Here is a 26,196-nt window from a genome sequence, read left to right as displayed (position 1 = left end):
CAGGTTTCTTGGGGAAATTTCGAACCTGGGTTCTCATTCCTAAGGTATTTTTCGATGTTGTTGTTGTTATTATTATTATTTATTATTATACAGGTCACTGCCTGGAAATGAACTTGGAATCTTGGGGTTAGTAGCCCGCACTCTTAACCACTACGCCATATGCTCGTGGGCATATGGCATAGTGACCTGAATAATAATAATAATAACAACAACAACAACATCGAAAATTACCTTAGGAAAGAGAACCCAGGTTCGAAATTTCCCCAAGACACCTGATGAAGGCTGGAGGGTATATCAGCTGAAACGTGTTAACAACAAACAAGATGAGGACAAATATCCGTCAAATGTACATAATTCCTCATCTCTTAAATATAGAAGTGAATAATAATAATAATAATAATAATAACAACAACAACAACAACAACAACATCGAAAAGTACCTTAGGAATGAGAACCCAGGTTCGAAATTTCCCCAAGACACCTGATGAAGGCTGGAGGGTATATCAGCCGAAACGTTGTGTTAATAACAAACAAGATGAGGACAAATATAATATAATATAATGAAATTATTGCACACAGTGCTCAGGTGCACCACAACCCGTCAGAAAGTGCACACAAAGTACATGCAGCAATGTAGAAATGTCCGGAAAGCGAACAATGCACAAGTCAGACACATGCCCGTGTGTGCATGGAGGGGAGAAAGATCAGGTGTAGTGTTGGCGAATCTCAGGAAGCATGGAAGCCTTGAAGGATGCAGTGCTCCGACACAACTAACAACTGATGCCGGCAGTTTGTTCCATGCTTCAGCAACTGTAAATGTAAATAATGTACATAATTCCTCATCTCTTAAATATAGAACTGTATTGCAATGAATGCAATAATTTTGCGGAATTCCGGTTCAAGCACCCTTGTAACTTTTTACTATGATTTCTACAAATTGATAAATGAGTCTTCTGGAAAAGTTTGGAAACTTCAGGAACGCACCTTTGTACATTCAAACATAACCAAGCACAATAACAAAGAAAATGTCTGCGGATTGCTGAATCTTACCTGCCCCATGTGTAACAACTGTAGAATATCCTGACGTGCATTGCCATGTGCAATGTCTAATGTGGTACGTTCAAACTAAAAAAAAAAAAAAAAAAAAAAAAAGACAGAAAATTAGATGGGGAAAAAGACATAGGTTTAGTTTAGCGAGAGGGCAAATCCTAGGAAGGGAATTTTAACCCCATTACTTCCAGGTAAATGAGATCATTAAGTGCTAGCAAATCGGGGGGGGGGGAGTTAAGTTGATTACATTGACCCCAGTACTCAACTGGTACTTATTTTATCGACCCCAAAATGATGAAAGGCAAAGATGACCTCGGCGGAATTTGAACTCAGAACATCAAGAGAGATGAAATGCTGCCAAGCATTTTGGCCAGTGTGCTAACAATTCTGCCAGGCTCACTTTATATATATGCACCCACACATACATGCAGGTCCATCGAAGGATTAACTTCCCAAATATCTGCTGGGACCCCTTTTCAGCTCAGTGAACTTGGAACAAAGTGAAATGAAGTGTTTTTTGCTCAAGTGCACAACACACTACTTGGTCTTGGAATTGAAACCATGACCTTACGTTTGTGAGTGAAACACCCTAACCTAAGTAGGTCAGAGTAAGAAATGGAAAAAAAAAAAAAAAGATAGGCGCAGGAGTGGCTGTGTGGTAAGTAGCTTGCTAACCAACCACATGGTTCCAGGTTCAGTCCCACTGCGTGGCATCTTGGGCAAGTGTCTTCTACTATAGCCCCGGGCCGACCAATGCCTTGTGAGTGGATTTGGTAGACGGAGACTGAAAGAAGCCTGTCGTATATATGTATATATATATATATATATATATATATATATATATGTATGTATGTGTATGTGTGTGTTTGTCCCCCTAGCATTGCTTGACAACCGATGCTGGTGTGTTTACGTCCCCGTCACCTAGCGGTTCGGCAAAAGAGACCAATAGAATAAGTACTGGGCTTACAAAGAATAAGTCCCGGGGTTGATTTGCCACAGTCAGATGACTGAAACAAGTAAAAGAGTATTAGAAAAGAAAAACTGATCCCTGAAATTCTTACCTTGTCATCTACATTGACGTCAGCACCGTTCTTTATTAATAGTTCAACAATGGTCGAGTGACCCTTCTCCGTGGCCCAATGAAGTGGGGTCATTTTTAACTGGACAGTGGGGTAACAGCAGAAACGCAAAAAGGAAAAAAGAGAGAAGAGAACCAAATGAAACCATTACAAACATGTTATTGCAGTATTATATTGACATTTCACCATTTAACCAGCGATTTTCAACCAGGGTTCATATAAGATATTTTGGAGGTCCATAATAGTATTTTAAGGGCCCCCGAAAAAATTTTGCTTTAGATGTATGTATTGCAAGAAACAGTTAGGTTTCTTTCTCCTAACATTTTACAAAGATCGACCTACACAAGTTAATGTCATCGTCATCGTTTAACGTCCGTTTTCCATGCTAGCACGGGTTGGATGGTTCGACCGGGGTTTGGGAAACCAGAAGGCTGCATCAGGCCCCAGTCTGATCTGGCAGTGTTTCTACAGCTGGATGCCCTTCCTAACACCATCATCGTTTAACGTCCATTTTCCATGCTAGCATGGGTTGGATGGTTCGACCGGGGTTTGGGAAACCAGAAGGCTGCATCAGGCCCCAGTCTTATCTGGCAGTATTTCTACAGCTGGATGCCCTTCCTAACGCCTTCATCATCGTTTAACGTCCATTTTCCATGCTAGCATGGGTTGGACGGTTTGTCCGGGGTTTGGGAAACCAGAAGGCTGCATCAGGACCCAGTCTGATCTGGCAGTGTTTCTACAGCTGGATGCCCTTCCTAACATCTTCATCATCGTTTAACGTCCATTTTCCATGCTAGCATGGGTTGGACGGTTTGACCGGGGTTTGGGAAACCAGAAGGCTGCATCAGGCCCCAGTCTTATCTGGCAGTGTTTCTACAGCTGGATGCCCTTCCTAACATCTTCATCATCGTTTAACGTCCATTTTCCATGCTAGCATGGGTTGGATGGTTCGACCGGGGTTTGGGAAACCAGAAGGCTGCATCAGGCCCCAGTCTTATCTGGCAGTGTTTCTACAGCTGGATGCCCTTCCTAACACCAACCACTCCATGAGTGTAGTGGGTGCATTTTACGTGCCGCCAGCACAGGGGCCAGAGGAGGCTGGCAACGGCCACGATTGGTTGATGCTTTTTATGTGCCACGGGCACGGAAGCCAGTCAAGGCGGCGTTGGCATCAGCCACGTTCGGAGGGTGCTTTTTATGTGCTACTGGTACGGTGAAAATCAAAACAGGGTATTTTGAAAGATGTTTCTATAAAACTAGGTTTTAAACATTGAATGGTTATGGGGTCCACCAGAATTAAATAGTAATGAAAGGGGTCCATAGATAAAACAAAGGGCTGAGAACACCTGCTTTAGATATATGTATTGAGATTTATTGCAAGAAACAGCTAGGTTTCCTTCTCTGACATTTTATATAGTTCAACCTACTAAATCTCTCTCTATATAAACGGCAGTTTGTCTGTGTGTCTGTCAGGTTGTACCCTCACCCTGACCACGGCTTTCAACCGATTCTGATGAAACTTAACACACACATAGCCCAATGTCATAATTCAAAACTAACACAGAGAAAATTCTGAAAAGTTCCCCCAGTTCTGAAAAAAATCGATAAATTCGACATGGGGTCGAGAATCAGAAACACAAACCACAGACTGTCTAGGGGACGCAACTCGACCTTTTTTAACTCTCAAAAAAAATTTACCATAATTTTTCCCCCATTTTTTTGCTATTTTTTGGCTATAACTCTCTAAAAATGCTTTATAGTTATTTCCCTTACAAACCCGAGCAACGCCGGGCGATACTGCTAGTTAAAAACAAAATAGGAATTTCGGAAAAAGTATCTACAAAACGAGTTTTTTAAAAATTGAAACCCCAATCTAATACTTTCGTTACCATACTTTCATTAAAATATAAAATCTTGGATTCAATTAATTTTTAAGAATGAGAAAGAATTTACTAAAATAGTTTTGTCATTTTGAATCTGGTGAATAAAAAAAACAGCAGTAGTACTTACCATATCCTTCGCCTCGATGTCTGCAGAATTGGCCAGTAATAGATTCACAATGGTTACGTGGCCCTCTTGGGATGCGACATGTAGTGGCGTTCTGTCAACTTTCGTTCGAGCATCCCTACTAATTCCTGCCCTCAACAGGACATCAGCTGTTTGAAAGTGACCGTTTCTGGCAGCAAAATGTAATGGTGACATTCCAAGCTGCAAAAAGACAATTGGAGGATTAAAACAAAAAAAAAAAAAATCCAAGAAAAAATTTTTTTTTGACTTAGAAAAATTTTACAAACTTTTGAGAGAATCTCTCTATATATAAACGGCAAAATGTCGGTGTGTGTGTCCTATATACAAATCCACAATTTTTCAGTTAGAGGGCTTGCACTTTCTATGGTCATTCAAAACCGTCCCCAGTCACCCCGCAAAGCCATTAACCCTTTAGTGTTTGCATTATTCTGCCAAAATTAATGCTTCTTCATCCACATTGTTTTGAACTAATCGTGCATTATCTTGTAGCTATGAGATTTTGATGAGGTAGCTGTTAATTTTTAAAACGATATTGTAGGGATGGTGTGAGAGACCAGATCTGGCCAGTTTGAACATAAAACAGGCAAAATACTTTTGGCCGGATATGGCTGGTTTAAATGCTAAAGGGTTAAAAAATCAGTAGAAGTGATTTTTTTGTGAATTTTCTATCCAAAACCCAATCAAAATGCCCGAAACTTGATACGCCAATTGAATGCCAGCTAGCTGTATGTGATTAGTCGGAGATTTAGACAGAATCTTGCGTGTATGTGCGCACGCACGCAGCTGTATATGCATGCACTAGCACTATGACCTGGCAACGCTGGGTCATAGTGCTAGTATGAAATAATTCTGTTTTGGAATAATGACTGTTGAAGTGCATCACACACGGTTATAATGAACAGCATGTAAACATTATAGTTGTATAGCTTATGAAATCTGAGAACCAAAGTTTGCTTGCGAACACATGGTTCTGGGTTCAGTCCCACTGCGTGGCACCTTTGAACTGAATAAAGTCCATTATATATATATAAAGTTAATCCAAACATGAAAGCACAAAAAACACAACAACGCGAGGACGTGGAACAAATATAATATTATTGGACGCTCAGGAAGAAGGGAAGAAGGAGGGTTTAACGTTTCGAGCGGAGCTCTTCGTCGGAAACATAGGAGAAGGAAAGATCCAGAGAAGGGAAGACAGGAAAAAAATCGCCAACAGTACACACGCGATATATCAGCACCCCTGGACTGGAGATACGTAAAAAGCACTATCCGAATCGTGGCCGATGCCAGCGCCGCCTCGACTGGCTTCCGTGTCGGTGGCACGTAAAAAGCACCATCCGAATCGTGGCCGAAGCCAGTGCCGCCTCGACTGGCTTCCGTGCAGGTGGCACGTAAAATGCACCAATCCAACCATGGCCGATGCCAGCCTCGCCTGGCACCAGTGCAGGTGGCACGTAAAAAGCACCCACTACACTCACAGAGTGGTTGGCGTTAGGAAGGGCATCCAGCTGTAGAAACACTGCCAGATAAGACTGGAGCCTGGTGCAGCCTTCTGGCTTCCCAGATCCCCAGTCGAACCGTCCAACCCATGCTAGCATGGAGAACGGACGTTAAACGATGATGATGATGATGATGATGATGATGTGTGTGGGCTAGTGGCATGTAAAAAAACACCTAGGTCAATCTGTAAAGTGGGTGGTATTAGGAAGGGCATCAAGCAGTAGAAACTATGCAACAACAGGCAATTTGGGGTTTGGACAACTCCCTGGCTGGCCAGCTCCTGTCAAACCATCCAACCCATGCCAGCATGGAAAACAGATATTAAACAGTGATGACGATATATATATATATATATATATATATATATATATATATATATAATATATATATCATGTGACCGACCAGACCATCAGATGTTGTTACACATCGCTGGTCACAATGCGTTAGCATTGTTTTTTAGCCTTCGAATGACGCCACTCCGCTGGCTAAGCGAGCAGGCCAACAGAAGAAAGAGTGGGAGAAAGAGTACAGCAGGGATCACCACACCCTGCCGGAGCCTCGTGGAGCTTTTTAGGTGTTTTCGCTCCATAAACACTCACAACGCCCGGTCTGGGAATCGAAACCGCGATCCTGCGACCGCTGCCCTAACCACTAGGCCATTGCGCCTCCACACACACACATATATATATATATATTATATATATATATATATATATATATACATAGAAGACACTTGCCCAAGGAGCTATCCAGTGTGATTGAACCCAGAACCATGTGGTTGGGAAGCAAGCTTCTTACCACAGAGCCACGCCTAAAATATTTTGAGCATTTGTGCATTTTAGAAGCAGAGCCAATTTACTGAGCATAGTTCTTAAAAAAAAAATTTGTACAGGCCCCTATAGGGCCATATGGACCCCAATTGAGAACCCCTGTTGTAGATAGTGTAGGTGAATCCAGCCTTCACCACTCCAATGTTGTGTTGCTGGTATGTTATATGTACCAAGACGAATAATAGAAGACTAGAAAGAACTGTTAAACTCACCCAGTCTGTGGTGAAAGGGGCTCCATTTGACATCAGGGTCCTGACTTCGTCTGTGTCACCTCTCTTGGCAGCGTCAAGCAACTGCTTACCCAGTTCAACCAACGACATTACGTGGCCCTGGCCTGACAAATATGACTAGGAAAAGCCAGTTGCCAATTCAGAAGATGATGAATACCTGAGTGAAAGAAAAGCAATAATAATAATAATAATAATATCTGAAATAAACTTGACTGCTCTCACAAATGAGAATGCTAAAAATGGACCCGACCACTCTCAAAAAATAAGTAAAAAAACTGGAAGAAAATAATCCAGAATCCTTGTCCGGTACCAGATCGATCCCAAAATCAGTTCATGTCAGTACCTATTTCTTTACTACCCACAAGGGGCTAAAAACAGAGATTTGAACTCGAGTCTGTGTTATCTATCTACCGATTTTTACCACCCACAGCTGTCGTAACAACAACGATACTACCAAATATATATTTCTTTACTACCCACAAGGGGCTAAACACAGAGAGGACAAACAAGGACAGACAAACGAATTAAGTCGATTATATCAACCCCAGTGCGTAACTGGTACTTAATTTATCGACCCCGAAAGGATGAAAGGCAAAGTCGACCTCGGTGGAATTTGAACTCAGAACGTAACGGCAGATGAAATACCTATTTGTTTACTACCCACAAGGGCTAAACACAGAGAGGACAAACAAACGAATTAAGTCGATTATATCAACCCCAGTGCGTAACTGGTACTTAATTTATCGACCCTGAAAAGATGAAAGGCAAAGTCGACCTCGGCGGAATTTGAACTCAGAACGCAAATGCAGACGAAATACAGCTATGCATTTCGCCCGGCGTGCTAACGTTTCTGCCAGCTCGCTACCTTATGTCAGTACTGCCTCACTGGCCCTCGTGTCGGTGCCACGTAAAAGCACCCACTAAACTCTCCGAGTGGTTGGTGTTAAGAAGGGCATCCAGCTGTAAAAACTCTGCCAGATCAAGATTGGAGCCTGGTGCAGCCATCTGGTTCGCCAGCCCTCAGTCAAATCGTCCAACCCATGCTAGCATGGAAAGCGGACGTTAAACAATGATGATGATGATGTGATTGTTTATTTTTAGAATGACATTGTATGATAGGTGAAAGAGGCCAGATCCATCCAATTTGAACATGAAATATTGTAGAATATTGTGGCTGGATATGGCTGGTTTAAATTCTAAAAGGTTAATTTGACACAACTTGAAGTCCAATCATTGTTGAATTGTTTATTTTGCATTTTCGGTACCATGTGAAAAAGCACGGAAACCTGTGCTGGTGCCACATGAAATTAGGAATCAAAGGAGTTGATAGGCAAAAAGTGGTCGAGAAACACTTGGTTAAACAAAGCAAATTCTATGACTATAGAAACTGCTGTGAGGTTATTCATTGACGTACACAAAACAGTAGCCAAAATTCCCTCAAATCACTTTCCACTTTTCAGACAGAGGTCAGACATATTGGAAAATTAATCTTAAATATAAAAAATAAAAAATCTGGTCATGGCTGGAATGCATTTGATCATGCCTATAAAGGATCAGGGCCAACCTGGGGCTAAACGGTCATGATAAATGATGCATTAGATAACGTAGACCCAAGTTACATTATGCATGAATAAAAGACTGGATGGTCATAAATGGAAAGTTTTTTGATCATATGCCTGTTTGCTGGATCACCTGGGGCTAAACAACATTAATCATCACCACTTAGGTAACAAGAGAGCTTCAATATGGACATACAACCTACTAGAAATAGCAGCCGAATTTCCCTCAAATCACCCTACAGTGTTATATAGGCATATATGTGTTTACAAACCAATGAGATCTCAGCATAGTAGACAGGCCTGGTAGAAATAGCAGCCAAATCTCAGTCAAATCACACTCCACTGTCTTCTGTATGAATGAGCCCCTGACAGAGACCTCTACAACTGAATTAAGTATATGCTAATGATGAAGACCTCTACATGGTAGCTATACCTGGTAGAAATAGCAGCCAAATCTTCCTCAAACCACACCCTAATGTATAATATGTGTGTATATATATATATGAAGGTGCATGGCTCAGTGGTTAGAGCATCAAGCTTACGATCGTGAGGTTGGGAGTTCAATTCCTGGACCAGGCTGCGTGTTGTGTTCTTGAGCAAGACACTTTATTTCACGTTGCTCCAGTTAACTCAGTTGTAGAAATGAGTTGGGATGTCACTGGTGCCAAGCTGTATCGACCCCCTTTGCCTTTCCCTTGGATAACATCAGTGATGTGGAGAGGGAAGGTTGGTATGCATGGGCGACTACTGTCCTACCACCGTTTGAAAGTTATCTTTAAGAAATTTCATTAAAAAATACCCATTTTTCTGAAAATATCAGGTCGTGTCAATCTTCCGAAATTCTTCTCCCCAACTCCCTGGAAAAATTTTTTCCAACACATCTTTACAAACACCCAGTCTACAGAATTTAAGTGATTATTTGTTGAAAGTTTTGTTAGAAAGTATCTATTTTTCTGGAATTTATGCAGCAACAAAGTCTGTGGGGTGGGGATACTTCTGTAGTTATACCAAAAAATGTATAAGTCTTGAGGTTGATTTCTTCGGCCAAAAAAATGAAAACCTTTTAACCCTTTTGATACCAACCTGCCTGAAACCGCCTCTGGCTCTGTAGTACAAATGTCTTGTTTTCATAATTTCTGAATTAAAATCTTCCACCAAATCTTAGTCACAATTTATGTTCCTAACACTAGCTGAATGATAACTAAGTTATTTTACTAAATTCTTTGTTATATTTAAAATTAATTCAAAGAAGCACAGAGCATCTCAATAGAAATATGGTAACAAAAGGGTTAAAATATATAATAGAGAAACAATTCTTAACCCTTTTGTTACCAACCTGGTTGAAACCACCTCTGGCTCTGTAGTACAAATGTCTTGTTTTCATAAGTTTTGAATGAAAATCTTCCACCAAACCTTAGTCGCAATTTATATTCCTAACACCAGCTGAATGATAACTAAGTTATTTTACTAAATTCTTTGTTATACTTAAAATTAATTAAAAGAAACTCAGAGCATCTCAACAGAAATATGGTAACAAAAGGGTTAAGAAGAAAAATAATCAGCAGAAAACATGAGAGAAGGAGACCTCAATGTGGTCACTCTATATGCTAGAAATAATAGCCTAAATTTCCTTAAATCCTCACCCTTTCAACTGCTTCTAATGTCCATCTGCCTATGATAACTAAGTTATTTTACTAAATTCTTTGTTATATTTTGTTATAATTTAGGATCCTAACACTAGCTTAATGGTAATGAAGTTATTTTACTAAATTCTTTGTTATATTTTGTTATAATTTATATTCCTAACACTAGCTTAATGGTAATGAAGTTATTTTACTAAATTCTTTGTTATATTTTGTTATAATTTATATTCCTAACACTAGCTTAATGGTAATGAAGTTATTTTACTAAATTCTTTGTTATATTTTGTTATAATTTATATTCCTAACACTAGCTTAATGGTAATGAAGTTATTTTACTAAATTCTTTGTTATATTTATAATTAATTGAAAGAAACACAGAGCATCTCAACAGAAATATGGTAACCAAAAGGGTTAAGGTGGTGCTCCAGCATGGCCACAGTCAAATGAATAATATATACACACACATACACATACATATCCACATGAACTAAAGAGGGAGTTCCTTAGAGTACAGACTCACCGTCTGTCTCATATTACACTCAACAAGATGCATTGCTGTTCAAGCAATCAAATATCGTGGAACATAGCAGAGAGCACACAAGAACGACATTGTCCTAGATACACTGTGCATTACGAGACATAGTTTTGTAATCAGTAACCCCTCCTAGGCACATCTATATGTATGTGTATGTGTGTGTGTGTGTATTACCATAACTGAAAGGAGTCTCCCCTACTTCTGTTATTTACTCTTTTACTTGTTTCAGTCATTTGACTGCGGCCATGCTGGAGCACCACCTTTTAGTCGAGCAAATCGACCCTGGGACTTATTCTTTGTAAGCACAGTACTTATTCTATCGGTCTCTTTTGCCGAACCGCTAAGTGACGGGGACGTAAACACACCAGCATCGGTTGTCAAGCAATGCTAGGGGGACAAACACAGACCCACAAACACACATATGCATATATATATATATATACATACATATATATGACAGACTTCTTTCAGTTTCCGTCTACCAAATCCACTCACAAAGCATTGGTCGGCCCGGGGCTATAGTAGAAGACACTTGCCCAAGATGCCACGCAGTGGGACTGAACCCGGAACCATGTGGTTGGTTAGCAAGCTACTTACCACACAGCCACTCCTGCGCCTATAATTCCCTTTAAAATCCATATCTTTTTACTTTTTAAATGTAGGAATTCCAAAATTACATTTTCGAGGGCATGGATTATGATTATCTTGATAAAATATTAACAAAAAAAAGACTATCTAACTATCCATCTGCTTGTCCATCCATCCCTCTATCTATCTGCTTGTCCATCTATTTATCTGCCTGTCCATCCATCCCTCTATCTGCTTGTCCATCTATCTATCTGCCTGTCTATCTATCCATCCATCCAATCTAACTATCTATCTGCCTGTCTATCCATCCATCCAATCTAACTATCTATCTCTATCTATCCATCCATCCAATCTAACTAGCTATCTGCCTGTCTATCTATCTATCCATCCATCCACCCAATCTATCTATCCATTCATCCATCCAATCTATCTATCTCTATCTATCCATCCATCCAATCTAACTAGCTATCTGCCTGTCTATCTATCTATCCATCCATCCACCCAATCTATCTATCTCTATCTATCCATTCATCCAATCTAACTATCTATCTGCCTGCCCATCTGTCTATCTATCTATCTGACCATCCATCTATTTGCCTGTCCATCCAATCTATCTAATATGTACAGATGGAAGTTCATGGTCCACAGGTATAATTAATCTGAGTTAATTACCGTTATAGGGTATATTTTATCTTGGCCCTCCGTCGGTTACGACGACGAGGGTTCCAGTTGATCCGATCAACGGAACAGCCTGCTCGTGAAATTAACGTGCAAGTGGCTGAGCACTCCACAGACACGTGTACCCGTATTGTAGTTCTCGGGGGGGAGATTCAGCGTGACAAGTCTGGCCCCTTTGAAATACAGGTATAACAGATACAAGAGCGAGAGAAAGTTGTGGTGAAAGAGTACAACTGGGTCATTCCACACGCACCGGAGCCTCGTGGAACTTTAGATGTTTTTGCTCAATAAACACTCACAACGCCCAATCTGACAACCGAACCCGCGATCCTACATCCGCGATTCGGCTGCCCTAACCACTAGGCCATTACGCCTTCACATATTTTATAAAGTATAAAACTCCAAGCTTCCAGAATTTTGGCGGAAGTTTCGGGATCTCACCCACACGTGTTGACGAAATAATTCTTTATGATCCAATGAAAGGGGTTTGTGGTCATTAAGACAAATTAGGCATACTTAATTAGTGTTGATTATAGAATTATAGTTATACTTCATAAACAATAAAGCTGTATAATTAAGAATATTGGTAAGCATTAGGAAATTCCAGCGTGTCGTTTTTCACTTATGTCGTATACACTTATCACAAAACATGTATAAGTGTATATATATATTATACACAAAATATACTATACATATATATACACACATATACAAATACTATATAGGTAAATATATTTATACACATTACCAAGCATATATGTGAATATAATCATACATATTACATTTATTCATAGGCATTGCGTCTATTCAATATATACACAAAAGTGAATATATATAAATATTCAAAGAGACAGAAATGTAAGGGTGTGCACAATCAACTGCATTGTGACATTTATATACACATACGTGTATGTATATATATATTATATATAATGTGGTACTACTAGCGAACATATAATGTAGACGTGACCATTTCCAACAAGTGACATGTGCGATTATATACAAATTTACATGTGATAAATATATATATATAACGTGAATTTATACGTCTCATGTCTACAGATGGTTTATGCACACACATTATATATATATATATAATAAAGAACACAATCAGAACTTGGGTTACACCCAATAAACGGGCACTGACTCCATTAATTCTACACACACAATTGCATATATGTGAGTGTGTGTCCATAAATTACCTTTACAATTTGATACAATAAAATCCGTAAACTAAAGGTAATAATCTATGAACACCGCATATGTATAAGTCAGTTATAATGTATATGTATTTTTATATCTTGTTATATTTATTTAGTTGTACCTCATATTGATTGTAATTATTGTACTGTATTAATGTCTAATCTTAATGCTCTTGTGTAGTGTTTTAATAAAGTATATGATTCGGTATTATCTGATAGTTGATGAATGATTTAGATATATTTCTTCATTTTCTCATTTTGTATATATATATATATACTTATGTATATTATATCTATATACACACAGAGAGAAAGATATATATATAACGGAAGTTACATATGGTGGAATGCAAACCATAAATACACACACACATATATATATATATATATAATTTATATGCATGTGTGTGTATATATATATATATATATATATATATATATATGTGTGTGTGTGTGTGTGTGTGTGTATACGTATATGATGTTATTTTTCTTCTGTAAAACGGAAAAGGACATTATCTTTCCGACTTCCGCTTCCCTCCAAGCACCAAAACAACAAAACCAACGTTCATTTTGTTCTTCACGCACGAGGTTAGAAGACCGCCAACGAAACCGACACTCGCTCAAAAATACACAATTATAATATATACACACACATATATATAAGCATCGCCATATATATACATATATATATATATGTATATATATATAAGCATCGCCATATATACAATGTAGATAGTCTATGGATATGTTTTGTATATACATTCACAACTATGTATATAACACAAATCTTTATACACACAAGCAATGCAGTGTAGAGGTGGATTGTATTGGCATGTATATATACCTCGTATATACATCCAGGATTCTGTATATAACGTATATACACCTACATCATATACATATTCATATATCGATACATGCTCATACACTTACACGCACATGCATATATATATTATATATATATATAATATACCACGCTTGTATGATATAGGTATGTTCATATACATATTATACACACATACATGGTGTATATATACATATATACACACACATATATATGTATACACACACACATATATATATACATATATATATATAGTATCAATGGCGACGATGAAAATAATTAACTTACCAAGATCCTTTTGTATTCTTTCTTCTTTCTCTCTTCTCTCAACAATAACCGTAAAAAAAAAAATAATTAAAAAAAAAATTCGCTACTATTTAATTTACTACTAATTAATTAATTAATTAACCAATTAATCAACGGTGATCGTCATACATATAACATACATGCATAACAACCACCACCCCCCAACGAATTCCTTCTCTCTCTCTGATCGGCTTTTGGCTCCGAAGCTTCTTTTTACCATGTTCCGGAAAATACCCCCTTTGTTATTAATTTATATTCGTGACGATTTTCCCCTTTTTTCGTTCAAAGGCGACCGTTTCGGGGATCAGAGCAAAAAAATTGTCACCTCTGCCAATAACGAACCAACGACCGACCGATTCGCATTTTTGTTTATTTGATTTTGTTAATGATTTAATTTTTTTAGTTGCTTTTTTTTAGGTCAGCCAATTCAATGTGTATATATGCATATACATTTATACATATATATGTGTGTGTGTGTGATTCTATATGTGTGTTTCTAAATATGTATCACTCCGCTACGAGCTATAATCCCTTATGTATCTCTTATCTGTATTTACCACAAGAGGTATTTTGGAAAGCTATTTAGCTTAATGTGTATTAAGAGTTTTATCTTTCCATCACAACAAATAACAAGGGAAAAATTTACTCGGTATATCTCGAGAACAAATCACCTCTCCCTCCCTCATTCAATCCATACATCGACACACACGTACGTACGTACATACATACACACACACACGCCTAACAACCTATCCCTTTACCGACCGATTTACATTTGAGGTCAATCTTTGTGTATCACTACACCGTACCTCTTACCCTTGTTTCTGTAAAGGAAAGATGGGGGAGGGTTTTGTAATGGCTCTATTGAACATATGATGAATAAGTCATTTGGTTACGAACACATACTGCCACTATTATAAGTAAATCAAATCGAATTTTCGGACGTAATTTTTTCATTTCGAATGTGTTATTCTTATCTAATGTTACATTTCCATGATCTGCAGGTTAGATTTGCCGCCAAAATAATGATTTATTTGTGGTGGGGGGAGGTGGTCTTTTTTTATGCACCTTGTTTGTGCAAAGTCTGGTCTTGCCAACCGTAAGACCGATTTACATTTCAATGTATCACTCCGCCTTATTCTTCTTCCTCCTCACTGCGTACTTTTCTCTATCTTCTCTTTCTTTTTTTGTTATTTAATTCAAATAAACTTTTTGATTCATTAAATCTTGTTTTTGATTTTTCATTAGGGATTCCTACACCTAAAACAACGAATTAAAGCATCGTTTTCAATCTTTATAAGACGTGGAATTCGTGTAGAGCTGGCAGAATCGTTAGCACGCCGGGCAAAATATTTATCGGTATTTCGTCTGCCGTTAAGTTCTGAGTTCAAATTCCGCCGAGGTCGACTTTGCCTTTCATCTTTTCGGGGGTCGATTTAATAAGTACCAGTTACGCACTGGGGTCGATAAAATCGACTTAATCCGTTTGTCCCCTCTGTGTTTAGCCCCTTGTGGTTAGTAAAGAAATAGGTATTTCGCCCGTCGCTACGTTTTGAGTTCAAATTCTGCCGGTGTCGACTTTGCCTTTCATCTTTTCGGGGGCGATTAAATAAGTACCAGTTACGCACTGGGGTCGATATAATCGACTTAATCCGTTTGTCTGTCCTTGTTTGTCCCCTCTGTGTTTATAGCCCCTTGTGGGTAGTAAAGAAATAGGTATTTCGCCCGTCGCTACGTTTTGAGTTCAAATTCCGCCGAGGTCGACTTTGCCTTTCATCCTTTCGGGGGCGATTAAATAAGTACCAGTTACGCACTGAGATCGATATAATCGACTGACTTTACCTTTAATCTTTTCGGATTCGATAAAATAAGTACCTATTTCTTTACTACCCACAAGGGGCTAGACACAGAGAGGACAGACAAACGGATTAAGTCGATTATATCTATCTCAATGCGTAACTGGTACTTATTTAATCGACCCCGAAAGGATGAAAGGCAAAGTCGACCTCAGCGGAATTTGAACCCAGAACATAGCGGCAGATGAAATACCTATTTCTTTATTACCCACAAGGGGCTAAACACAGAGGGAACAAACAAGGACAGACAGGTATTAAGTCGATAACATGGCCCCAGTGCGTAACTGGTACTTATTTAATCGACCCCGAAAGGATGAAAGGCAAAGTCGACCTCAGCGGAATTTGAACTCAGATAAAATAAGTACCAGTGGAGTACTGAGGTCGGTGTAATCGAGTAGTCTCCTCTCCCGAAACTTCAGGCCATTTGCTTATAGTAAATATCAACTAACACCTCATCTGAAATAATTCAGTGGGCATTAAAATACCTATTTTAGAAAAATTTGTCTTCCATCAAAATTGTATTCTGCACAAAAACCATTCATTCATCAGGAATCGTATCTTTGATATTAGTGATGAAAAGAATTTGTGTAATTTATTTATTGTTTTCATTTGAATAAATATTGTGGTTTATAAGAAATTATGATTGATTACAACTTTAAGAGGACTTTTAATTAAAAAAAATATAAGGACTAAAATGTGGGCGATCTTTCGTCTCTAGTAGACCTTTCCGTCGATTTCCGTAAATCGATTTCCATACATAGATACACACACACATACATATACACATACATGCATACATACATATACACATACACCGAGTAAAAAATTTCAGTTATCTCTCTCTTTCACACATTACTCTCTCTGTCTCTTCACACACTAACAGAAGCACTTCACTTACACAACATACTGTCTGTCTCCCACACCCCATCAAACACACACACACACACACATGTACATCAATGCTTCCCCTGGACGGTAACTTCAAAAGAATTTCCCTCGTCATACAATCGCTTTCTCTTAGTCTCTTTCGCTCTCATTACTTCAAAAGTTCCCGCAAGCCCATATGTAAAAAAAAAAAAATTTTTTACGGAAACCGACGGAAAGGTCTATTAGAGACGAAAGATCGCCAAAATGTGTTCATTAAAGGCTGAAAAATAACCAAATATTCCACTTTTATTTATTTAATTCTGTATATTATTCAATAATTGTTTTTGTTGTGGTAAGGGAGGAAATAATTATCTCAGACCAAGTTACTATGCTGTTAGCATTTAGTAGTCACACGAAACAAAGTTCTTAAGAGAAACCAGAATAAAAAACAAAGTCTTGAAGAATATATATCTTGTCTGCTATTTGAGATCAAAATAAACTACAGGGCAAGACTAGGCTTGACATTCCAATACAAACATTGAATAGCTGGCCAGGGCAAGTTATAGTAAATCATGACAGGAAACTTTCAGCAAACTTCAAAAAAAATTTACCATGTTCCCGAAAACCCCTAAAGTATCTGACATAATCTTATCTTAATGTTGTACCGCTTAAAACGTTTAAACTATCCAAATATTTAGATTTATATCTTTTTAAAAATACATATGATTTATATCTTTTAAAAATCATATAATTTTCAATGAAATTTAGTTTTTAATTGCTCGACCAAAAATATTCCCGCCAATTAGAAAACAACGTTATTGAGAGGTGATGTGTCGGGGAGAGACAGGACTACTTTTTCTGTTAACGAACCGTTAGTTTGTTATTTCGTTGCTAATTAAAATTTAATATAAATTGATCCCGTTTTATTAATTTAAACAAACTATTATGACTCAATTTATTAGTTTTTATAAAGCAAGAAAAATAATTTTTAGTTCATTTTTAATCAACAAATAAACCTACGCGAGCGAATAGAAAGAGTAAGATTGAAAAGCAAAGGAAAAAGAGTAAGAGAAAGAAAGTTAGAGCGAGGGTAATTATTGAAGGAACTATTTATATACATAAGCGAGAGGGAGGGAGTTTAGAGCAATGGAGCAAGGTGGTAATTAGAACGGCGATAAGGCACTGTAGTGAAAACTCGAGCGTGAAGTCTATTTTTCTTGGCATTTTATTCCTAATTTCAATCTTTGAACAATGGTCGTGCTGTAACATTGCTGCAAGTCAATTACATCGTAATTAGTAGCATAATTGGTGTTGCACTTATTTTTATTAAACTGCAATAGGTAAAGGGAAGTAACCTCGATAAGGCGAATACTCTTTACTCTTTTACTTGTTTCAGTCATTTGACTGTGGCCATGCTGGAGCACCGCCTTTAGTCGAGCAAATCGACCCCAGGACTTATTCTTTGTGAGCCTAGTACTTATTCTATCGGTCTCTTTTACTTGTTTCAGTCATTTGACTGTGGCCATGCTGGAGCACCGCCTTTAGTCAAGCAAATCGACCCCAGGACTTATTCTTTGTAAGCCTAGTACTTATTCTATCGGTCTCTTTTACTTGTTTCAGTCATTTGACTGTGGCCATGCTGCAGCACCGCCTTTTTTTAGTCGAGCAAATCGACCCCAGGACTTATTCTTTGTAAGCCTAGTACTTATTCTATCGGTCTCTTTTACTTGTTTCAGTCATTTGACTGTGGCCATGCTGGAGCACCGCCTTTTTAGTCGAGCAAATCAACCCCAGGACTTATTCTTTGTAAGCCTAGTACTTATTCTATCGGTCTCTTTTACTTGTTTCAGTCATTTGACTGTGGCCATGCTGCAGCACCGCCTTTTTTTAGTCGAGCAAATCGACCCCAGGACTTATTCTTTGTAAGCCTAGTACTTATTCTATTGGTCTCTTTTATTTGTTTCAGTCATTTGACTGTGACCATGCTGGAGCACCGCCTTTTTAGTCGAGCAAATCGACCCCAGGACTTATTCTTTGTAAGCCTAGTACTTATTCTATCGGTCTCTTTTATTTGTTTCAGTCATTTGACTGTGGCCATGCTGGAGCACCGCCTTTTTAGTCGAGCAAATCGACCCCAGGACTTATTCTTTGTAAGCCTAGTACTTATTCTATCGGTCTCTTTTACTTGTTTCAGTCATTTGACTGTGGCCATGCTGCAGCACCGCCTTTTTTTAGTCGAGCAAATCGACCCCAGGACTTATTCTTTGTAAGCCTAGTACTTATTCTATCGGTCTCTTTTACTTGTTTCAGTCATTTGACTGCGGCCATGCTGCAGCACCGCCTTTTTTTAGTCGAGCAAATCGACCCCAGGACTTATTCTTTGTAAGCCTAGTACTTATTCTATCGGTCTCTTTTACTTGTTTCAGTCATTTTGACTGCGGCCATGCTGCAGCACCCCCTTTTTTTAGTCGAGCAATCGACCCCAGGACTTATTCTTTGTAAGCCTAGTACTTATTCTATTGGTCTCTTTTATTTGTTTCAGTCATTTGACTGTGACCATGCTGCAGCACCGCCTTTTTAGTCGAGCAAATCGACCCCAGGACTTATTCTTTGTAAGCCTAGTACTTATTCTATCGGTCTCTTTTATTTGTTTCAGTCATTTGACTGTGGCCATGCTGGAGCACCGCCTTTTAGTCGAGCAAATCGACCCCAGGACTTATTCTTTGTAAGCCTAGTACTTATTTTATCGGTCTCTTTTACTTGTTTCAGTCATTTGACTGTGGCCATGCTGCAGCACCGCCTTTTTTTAGTCGAGCAAATCGACCCCAGGACTTATTCTTTGTAAGCCTAGTACTTATTCTATTGGTCTCTTTTATTTGTTTCAGTCATTTGACTGTGACCATGCTGCAGCACCGCCTTTTTTTAGTCGAGCAAATCGACCCCAGGACTTATTCTTTTGTAAGCCTAGTACTTATTCTATCGGTCTCTTTTACTTGTTTCAGTCATTTTGACTGCGGCCATGCTGCAGCACCGCCTTTTTTTAGTCGAGCAAATCGACCCCCGGACTTATTCTTTTGTTAGCCCAGTACTTATTCTATCGGTCTCTTTTACTTGTTTCAGTCATTTGACTGCGGCCATGCTGCAGCACCGCCTTTTTTTAGTCGAGCAAATCGACCCCAGGACTTATTCTTTGTAAGCCTAGTACTTATTCTATTGGTCTCTTTTACTTGTTTCAGTCATTTGACTGTGGCCATGCTGCAGCACCGCCTTTTTTTAGTCGAGCAAATCGACACCAGGACTTATTCTTTGTAAGCCTAGTACTTATTCTATTGGTCTCTTTTACTTGTTTCAGTCATTTGACTGTGGCCATGCTGCAGCACCGCCTTTTTTTAGTCGAGCAAATCGACCCCAGGACTTATTCTTTGTAAGCCTAGTACTTATTCTATTGGTCTCTTTTACTTGTTTCAGTCATTTGACTGTGGCCATGCTGCAGCACCGCCTTTTTTTAGTCGAGCAAATCGACACCAGGACTTATTCTTTGTAAGCCAAGTACTTATTCTGTCGGTCTCTCTTTTGCCGAACCGCTAAGTGACGGGGACGTAAACACACCAGCATCGGTTGTCAAGCGATATTGGAGGGGGGGAATAGACACACACACACACGTACATATATACGACAGGCTTCTTTCAGTTTCCATCTACCAAATCCACTCACAAGGATTTGGTCGGCCCGAGGCTATAGTAGAAGACACTTGCCGAAAGTGCGACGCAGTGGGACTGAACCCCGGAACCATGTGGTTCGTAGGCAAGCTACTTACCACACAGCCACTTGTTTTTGTTTTGTAAAAGATATTCCTGTTCATATTTTGAATAAAAAGATGGGTGGTAAGAAGCTTGCTTCCCAACCACATGGTTCCAGGTTCAGTCCCACTGCGTGGCCTCTTGGGCAAGTGTGTTCTACTATAGCCTCGGGCCGACCAAAGCCTTGTGAGTGGAATGGAAAATGGAAATTGAAAGAAGCCCATGTTGTGCCAACATTTGAAATCATTATTTAAGTAGATGTCTTTGCTTAGCTTCCATGATCAGCCCTGATCAAGTAGACCTGTGGTCAAAGGTGTAGCAGCTTTAACTTAGCCCTTGTGTATCTTTTCACCCTTAAGTGAGTAGGATGTAGCTAAATGGTATTTGGTTGTTATTTCTAATAGGACTCTCTTTGTACTCTTTAACTTGCTTCAGTAATTTGACTGCGGCCATGCTGGAGCACCGCCTCGAGTCGAGCAAATCAACCCCAGGACTTATTCTTTGGAAGCCTAGTACTTACTCTATTGAACTGCTAAGTTACGAGGACGTAAACACGCCACCATCGGTTGTCAAGTGATGTTAAGGGACAAACACAGACACACAAACATATACACACACATAGATATATATATACATATATACTACGGGCTTCTTTCAGTTTCCGTCTACCAAATCCACTCACAAGGCTTTGGTCGGCCCGAGGCTATAGTAGAAGACACTTGCCCAAGGTACCACGCAATGGGACTGAACCCGGAACCATGTGGTTGGTAAACAAGCTACTTACCACACAGCCATTCCTGTGCCTATCTATGGATCCCTTTTATTACTATTTCAGACAAGACTTCCGCCCGTCCCCACCCTTTTTTTAAACTTTTTTTTTTCTTCGATAGAAACCCCATTTTCGGCGACGTGGAATACGAATCTGCAAAAAAAAAATTGGCAAAAATCGACATTTCTAAATTACCATGCCACCCCGTCCCCATTTCCTGCATTTAAAAATTTTTTCAGAATTTTCCCCCTCAAAATATGCGGAAAATACGGAGATTATGATTCTGAAAAAAATTTCCAAAAATCTTTGTAAAATTTTATTTTTAAAGAATTTTTTCTTTTCTAAATATGGGGAAAATATGGACATCAGGATTCGGACAAAAATTTCAAAATATTTCTGTACTTAAGGTTTAAGGGTTAGTGTTGGGGGGAAAAGTCAAAACTGCCGATTTTTGGTAATTTTCCCGAACCTCCGTATCCCAAAACGGGGATTTTTGACAAAAAAAATTTTTAATAAACAAATTTGGGAGAAAATGGGTAGGGACGGGCGGAAGTCTTTCCCTATTTTATTCTGGTGGAAGCCCATAGCCATTCGATGTTCAAAAGCAAGCTTTATAGATAACTAGCAGTATCGCCCGGCGTTGCTCGGGTTTGTTTCGACCCTTTAGAATTGGAATTTTTGAAAAGTAAAAATTTTGCCTTATGTAGCTTGTTCTTTTTAAGTGAATATTTTTCTGGTTGAAATACACCGAAAAATGGCGACACAGCAGTCAATAAATCGTAAAAAATAGGGGTTTTCATAGAAAAAAAGCACCTTTTTGATGTAAATAATTTTTGGTGTTAACATGGTCAGATTTGAATTTTTTTCTTTTACGGAAGGAAGAGCAAGCCTTCTTCTATCATACTCTCAATTTTGGTCAACTTGCACCGCAGGGTCTCGGAGGAGATAGTGTTAGTTGAAGGCTACCAAACCTGCCATACACAGACAACTCCAGCTTTATATAGAGAGAGATTCCTTCAGAATTCACCAAAGTCAGCTTTGGTTTTCATCATCCATTTGGTGGTGGGGGTTCAATAAAATAAAGTGCCTATTGTGTGCTGGAGTTGATGGTATCAACTAACCCCTCTCCTGAAAATTGCTAGCCTTGTGTTAAAATCTGAAAGCACGAGGAAAACGGATTCCCTCACAAGGATATTGGTTAACTCAAGGCTATGGTAGTGATGGTTGGCGAGATGAGTTGTGTCCCTTGGTATCTTTCTGGCGGGTTCTAGACGAAAAAATGAGTTCACTACCCTTGTCCACGATGTGGCACGATACATCTTTTCCCGGTTCTAAGGGTACGTTCAGATGCATACTGTAACAAGCTCTCTCTTTTCGCCCTTTCACTACTGCGGCTTCTACAGCTCTCAGCTCGGATCTTTTCGGTTTGAACGGCAGTTTTTTTCTAGCGGTGTCATATGAAATTGTCACCCGTAATTATGACCCTAGTATCGATCTATTGCATTTCAATTTGTTTTAGAGTTAGGGTTAGGGGTGGAAGGAAGGGTATCTTTTTTCTTCAGAAATGTAAATAAACCCAATCTGTTTCTTAAACGAGGGACATATTCATACGGCACATTTTAAAACATCTTTTTCTCTTGGCCTTATTGAGAAAATTCTATAGTTTGTAAGATATTTGTTGTTTTTTTCTTCTTCAATTTCTGCAATTTCAACCAATCACTGACGTCTATTGAGATGAAAACATTCTGTGCCGTATGAATATGTCCCTCGTTTAAGAAACAGATTGGGTCTATTTACATTCGTGAAGAAAAAAAGATACCCTTCCCCCCATCCCTAACCCTAAAATAGAGTGAAATGCAATAGATCGATACTAGGGTCATAATTATGGGTGACAATTCCATATGACACCGCTAGAAAAAACTGACGTTCAAACCGAAGAGATCCGATTTCAACTCTATGGGTATATGCGTGTGTATGTAAAAGGGAGGTATGTGAATGTTTGTGTGTGTGCAATGGAAATGGGATGGTGAACATTCAACGCTAAAAAGAGAAATTAAACAGCGTTTCAACCCTGTGTGAGTATATTTGTATTTTTGTACAAGGGACATATGTGAACTTTTATATGTGTGAACCAGCATTCTCTCAGCAACAAACGTTGATCAGTGCCACATCCCTAAATACAACCACTAGATAACACTGACAAGTGTATTAATTTGATCTGCCATCCATATTCTATCTGTTTAGCTAACGATAATTATTACAATCACACACACCTACATATACAAACTCATTAGAGAAAATAATTATTGCCCGAGTGTATCTCAAGAATATAAAATGACTGCTATATTACAAATTCGGTAATAAAAAAATTGTGACGTATATTTGCCATTTAAATATGGCTAACCCCTAAGGGTGGATGCTACTGTAGTTTGAGGCCCTTTGCAAAGGGAAGCTCCCTTTGCAAATACTGATAGGGCACAAAAAGTGTGTCTATAGCCAGATGGAGGAGGCGTCCTCCTGGGGCTACAAATTACAGTAGCATCCACCCTTAGGGTTTAGCCATATTTAAATTGCAAATATACGTCATGATGTGTTGCAGCTACTGTTTATAACTCGCTCTAAGATTTAATAAAAGAATTATTAAACTAAAAACCTGGTTTTGTATCTTATTACCTCTGATTTAGCAAAGGCAGGGGTATTGTTTTCAGTTGTGTTTGTTTGCTTGTTTGTTTGACCGTGGACAAGATATCTCAAGGACCACTCGATGGATTCTGATGAAATGACCACATGGGTAAGCAGCTTGGTTTGTTACTATGGAAACAGGCAACTATTTGTCTGTAGCTTTCAACTGGCTAAAATTACCCAAATAGCAAACTTTAAAAGCTGTTAACTGTTCATTTATTGATTTATTGAAAATATGAATTTCATTCATGTCAATGATTACCATACAAAACTACATCAATACACCAAATATGAATGAAGGCTATTGGAACAAAAATCGAGGAAATTGAAAAGTGGCAACCTAACAGAAAAGATCAATTCTGAGTCCTGTACTTCAGAGTACGCAGGACTTACCACAGTTGATACCAAGTAGCAAGATGATACCAAGTAGACAGTTGTAAGTTACATTTTTCCAAAGAACGGGGCTATCACAGCATTAAGCCAAAGATCTCAATATCGCCATCAAGATACAAGACAAGACGCTGCAACAGCTTAGGTTTTTGCAAGGGCTCACAGCTCTTCAATATCCGGATCTTTTGACCGACAGATTTAAAAAATAAATTTTTGTAACTAAACACTTTCACACTTCGTATACTGGTAGAATGTGTCACATAAAACATCTTTTACTCTTGGCATTGTGGAGAAAATCCTGTATTTTGGAAGTTATTTTTTGTTGAAGTTGTCGTATTTCGGTAATTTCAACCAATCAGCTGAATAAAATTACTGCCGTAAACACACCACCATCGGATGTCAAGCAATGTTGGGGGGGGGGGACAGACACAGACACACACACATGTACATACATACGACAAGCTTCTTTCAGTTTCCGTCTACCAAATCCAGGCACAAGGGTTTGGTCAGCCCAAGGCTATAGTAGAAGACACTTGCCCAAGGTGTCACGCAGTGGGACTGAACCCCGGAACCATGTTATCGTAGGCAAGCTACTTACCACACAGCCACTTGTTCTTGTTTTGTAAAAGATATTCCTGTTCATATTTTGAATAAAAAGATGTGGTAAGAAGCTTGCTTCCCAACCACATGGTTCCAGGTTCAGTTCCACTGCGTGGCATCTTAGGCAAGTGTGTTCTACTATATTTTTGGGCCAGCCAAACCCTTGTGAGTGGAATGGAAAATGGAAACTGAAAGAAGCCCATGGTATATATATATATATTATATATATATATATGTGTGTGTGTGTCTTTGTGTCCTCCCATCATCGCTTGACAACCGATGTTGGTATGTTTATGTCCCTGTTACTTAGTGGTTTTGCAAAAGAAAACGAGAAAATAAATATTAGGTTTACAAAGAATAAGTCCTGGGGGCAATTTCTTTGACTAAAAGAAAAAACCCTTTAAGGTGGTGCTCCAGCATGGCCGCAGTCAAATGAGTGGAACAAGTAAAAGAATAAAAGAATAAAAGAATAAAAGAATATGTATATATTATATTTTTTTGTTGTGCACACACACACACATGCATACATGCGTTCATACATACACCTATATATGTATATATATGTGTGTGTGTGTGTGTGTATATATATGTGTGTGTGTATATATATAGATAGATAGAGATAGATAGATAGATAGATAGATATAGATAGATAGATAGATAGACAGATAGATAGGTAGGTAGATAGATAGATAGATAGATAGATAGATAGATAGATGATAGATAGATAGATAGATAGATGATAGATAGATAGATAGATATGTTTCTTTATTAGCCACACAGGGCTGCACACAGATAGAACAAATTACAAGGTAGAGCTTTTCTTTTGAAGGTTTAAAAAAAAAAAAAAAAGGAAGGGGGAGTTTCGATCAAAAGGAATCGTAAAAGGAGAGAAAGAGGACAAAAAAAGGGGGGTTAAAAAAAAAAGGGGGAGAGGAAAAAAAAATTGATCAATAGGGATCATTATCACAGAAATGTCAATATGAAGTGTAAAGGGGAGGACAGGTGAGGTTTACCCGTGGAAAGAAAAGCCTACGGAAAAGACCACGGTAACCTCGGTCAATGAAGTCACATTTTATATTTCTTTTTTTTTTTTTTTTTTTTGCAATAAGCAACTCTCTGTTTTCGATTTCTGGTTCATAGGACTATGATCAAGGTGGCTT

The 26,196-nt window shown here is 38.6% G+C and overlaps 1 protein-coding gene across 1 annotated transcript in view; it reads right to left on the bottom strand.

Annotated features, from left to right (window-relative positions):
* LOC115226570 (GA-binding protein subunit beta-1-like) overlaps positions 1-14,107 on the bottom strand; it is a 33,695-nt gene extending 19,588 nt beyond the window's left edge. The window contains exons 1-5 of the mRNA XM_029797576.2: positions 14,055-14,107; positions 6,700-6,874; positions 4,140-4,337; positions 2,112-2,210; positions 1,051-1,125 (exon numbers count right to left, since the gene is read on the bottom strand). Of these exons, the coding sequence (XP_029653436.1) occupies positions 1,051-1,125; positions 2,112-2,210; positions 4,140-4,337; positions 6,700-6,807 (480 nt within the window). The 5' untranslated portion in view covers positions 6,808-6,874; positions 14,055-14,107. The remainder of the gene's footprint in view (positions 1-1,050; positions 1,126-2,111; positions 2,211-4,139; positions 4,338-6,699; positions 6,875-14,054) is intronic.
* Between the last annotated feature and the right edge of the window lie 12,089 nt (positions 14,108-26,196).

Source organism: Octopus sinensis, linkage group LG30 (assembly GCF_006345805.1).
Source record: "Octopus sinensis linkage group LG30, ASM634580v1, whole genome shotgun sequence".
Lineage (NCBI taxonomy): Eukaryota > Metazoa > Mollusca > Cephalopoda > Octopoda > Octopodidae > Octopus > Octopus sinensis.
The sequence above is the reverse complement of the archived record's forward strand: the minus strand, read 5'-3'. Positions and strand labels throughout refer to the sequence as shown.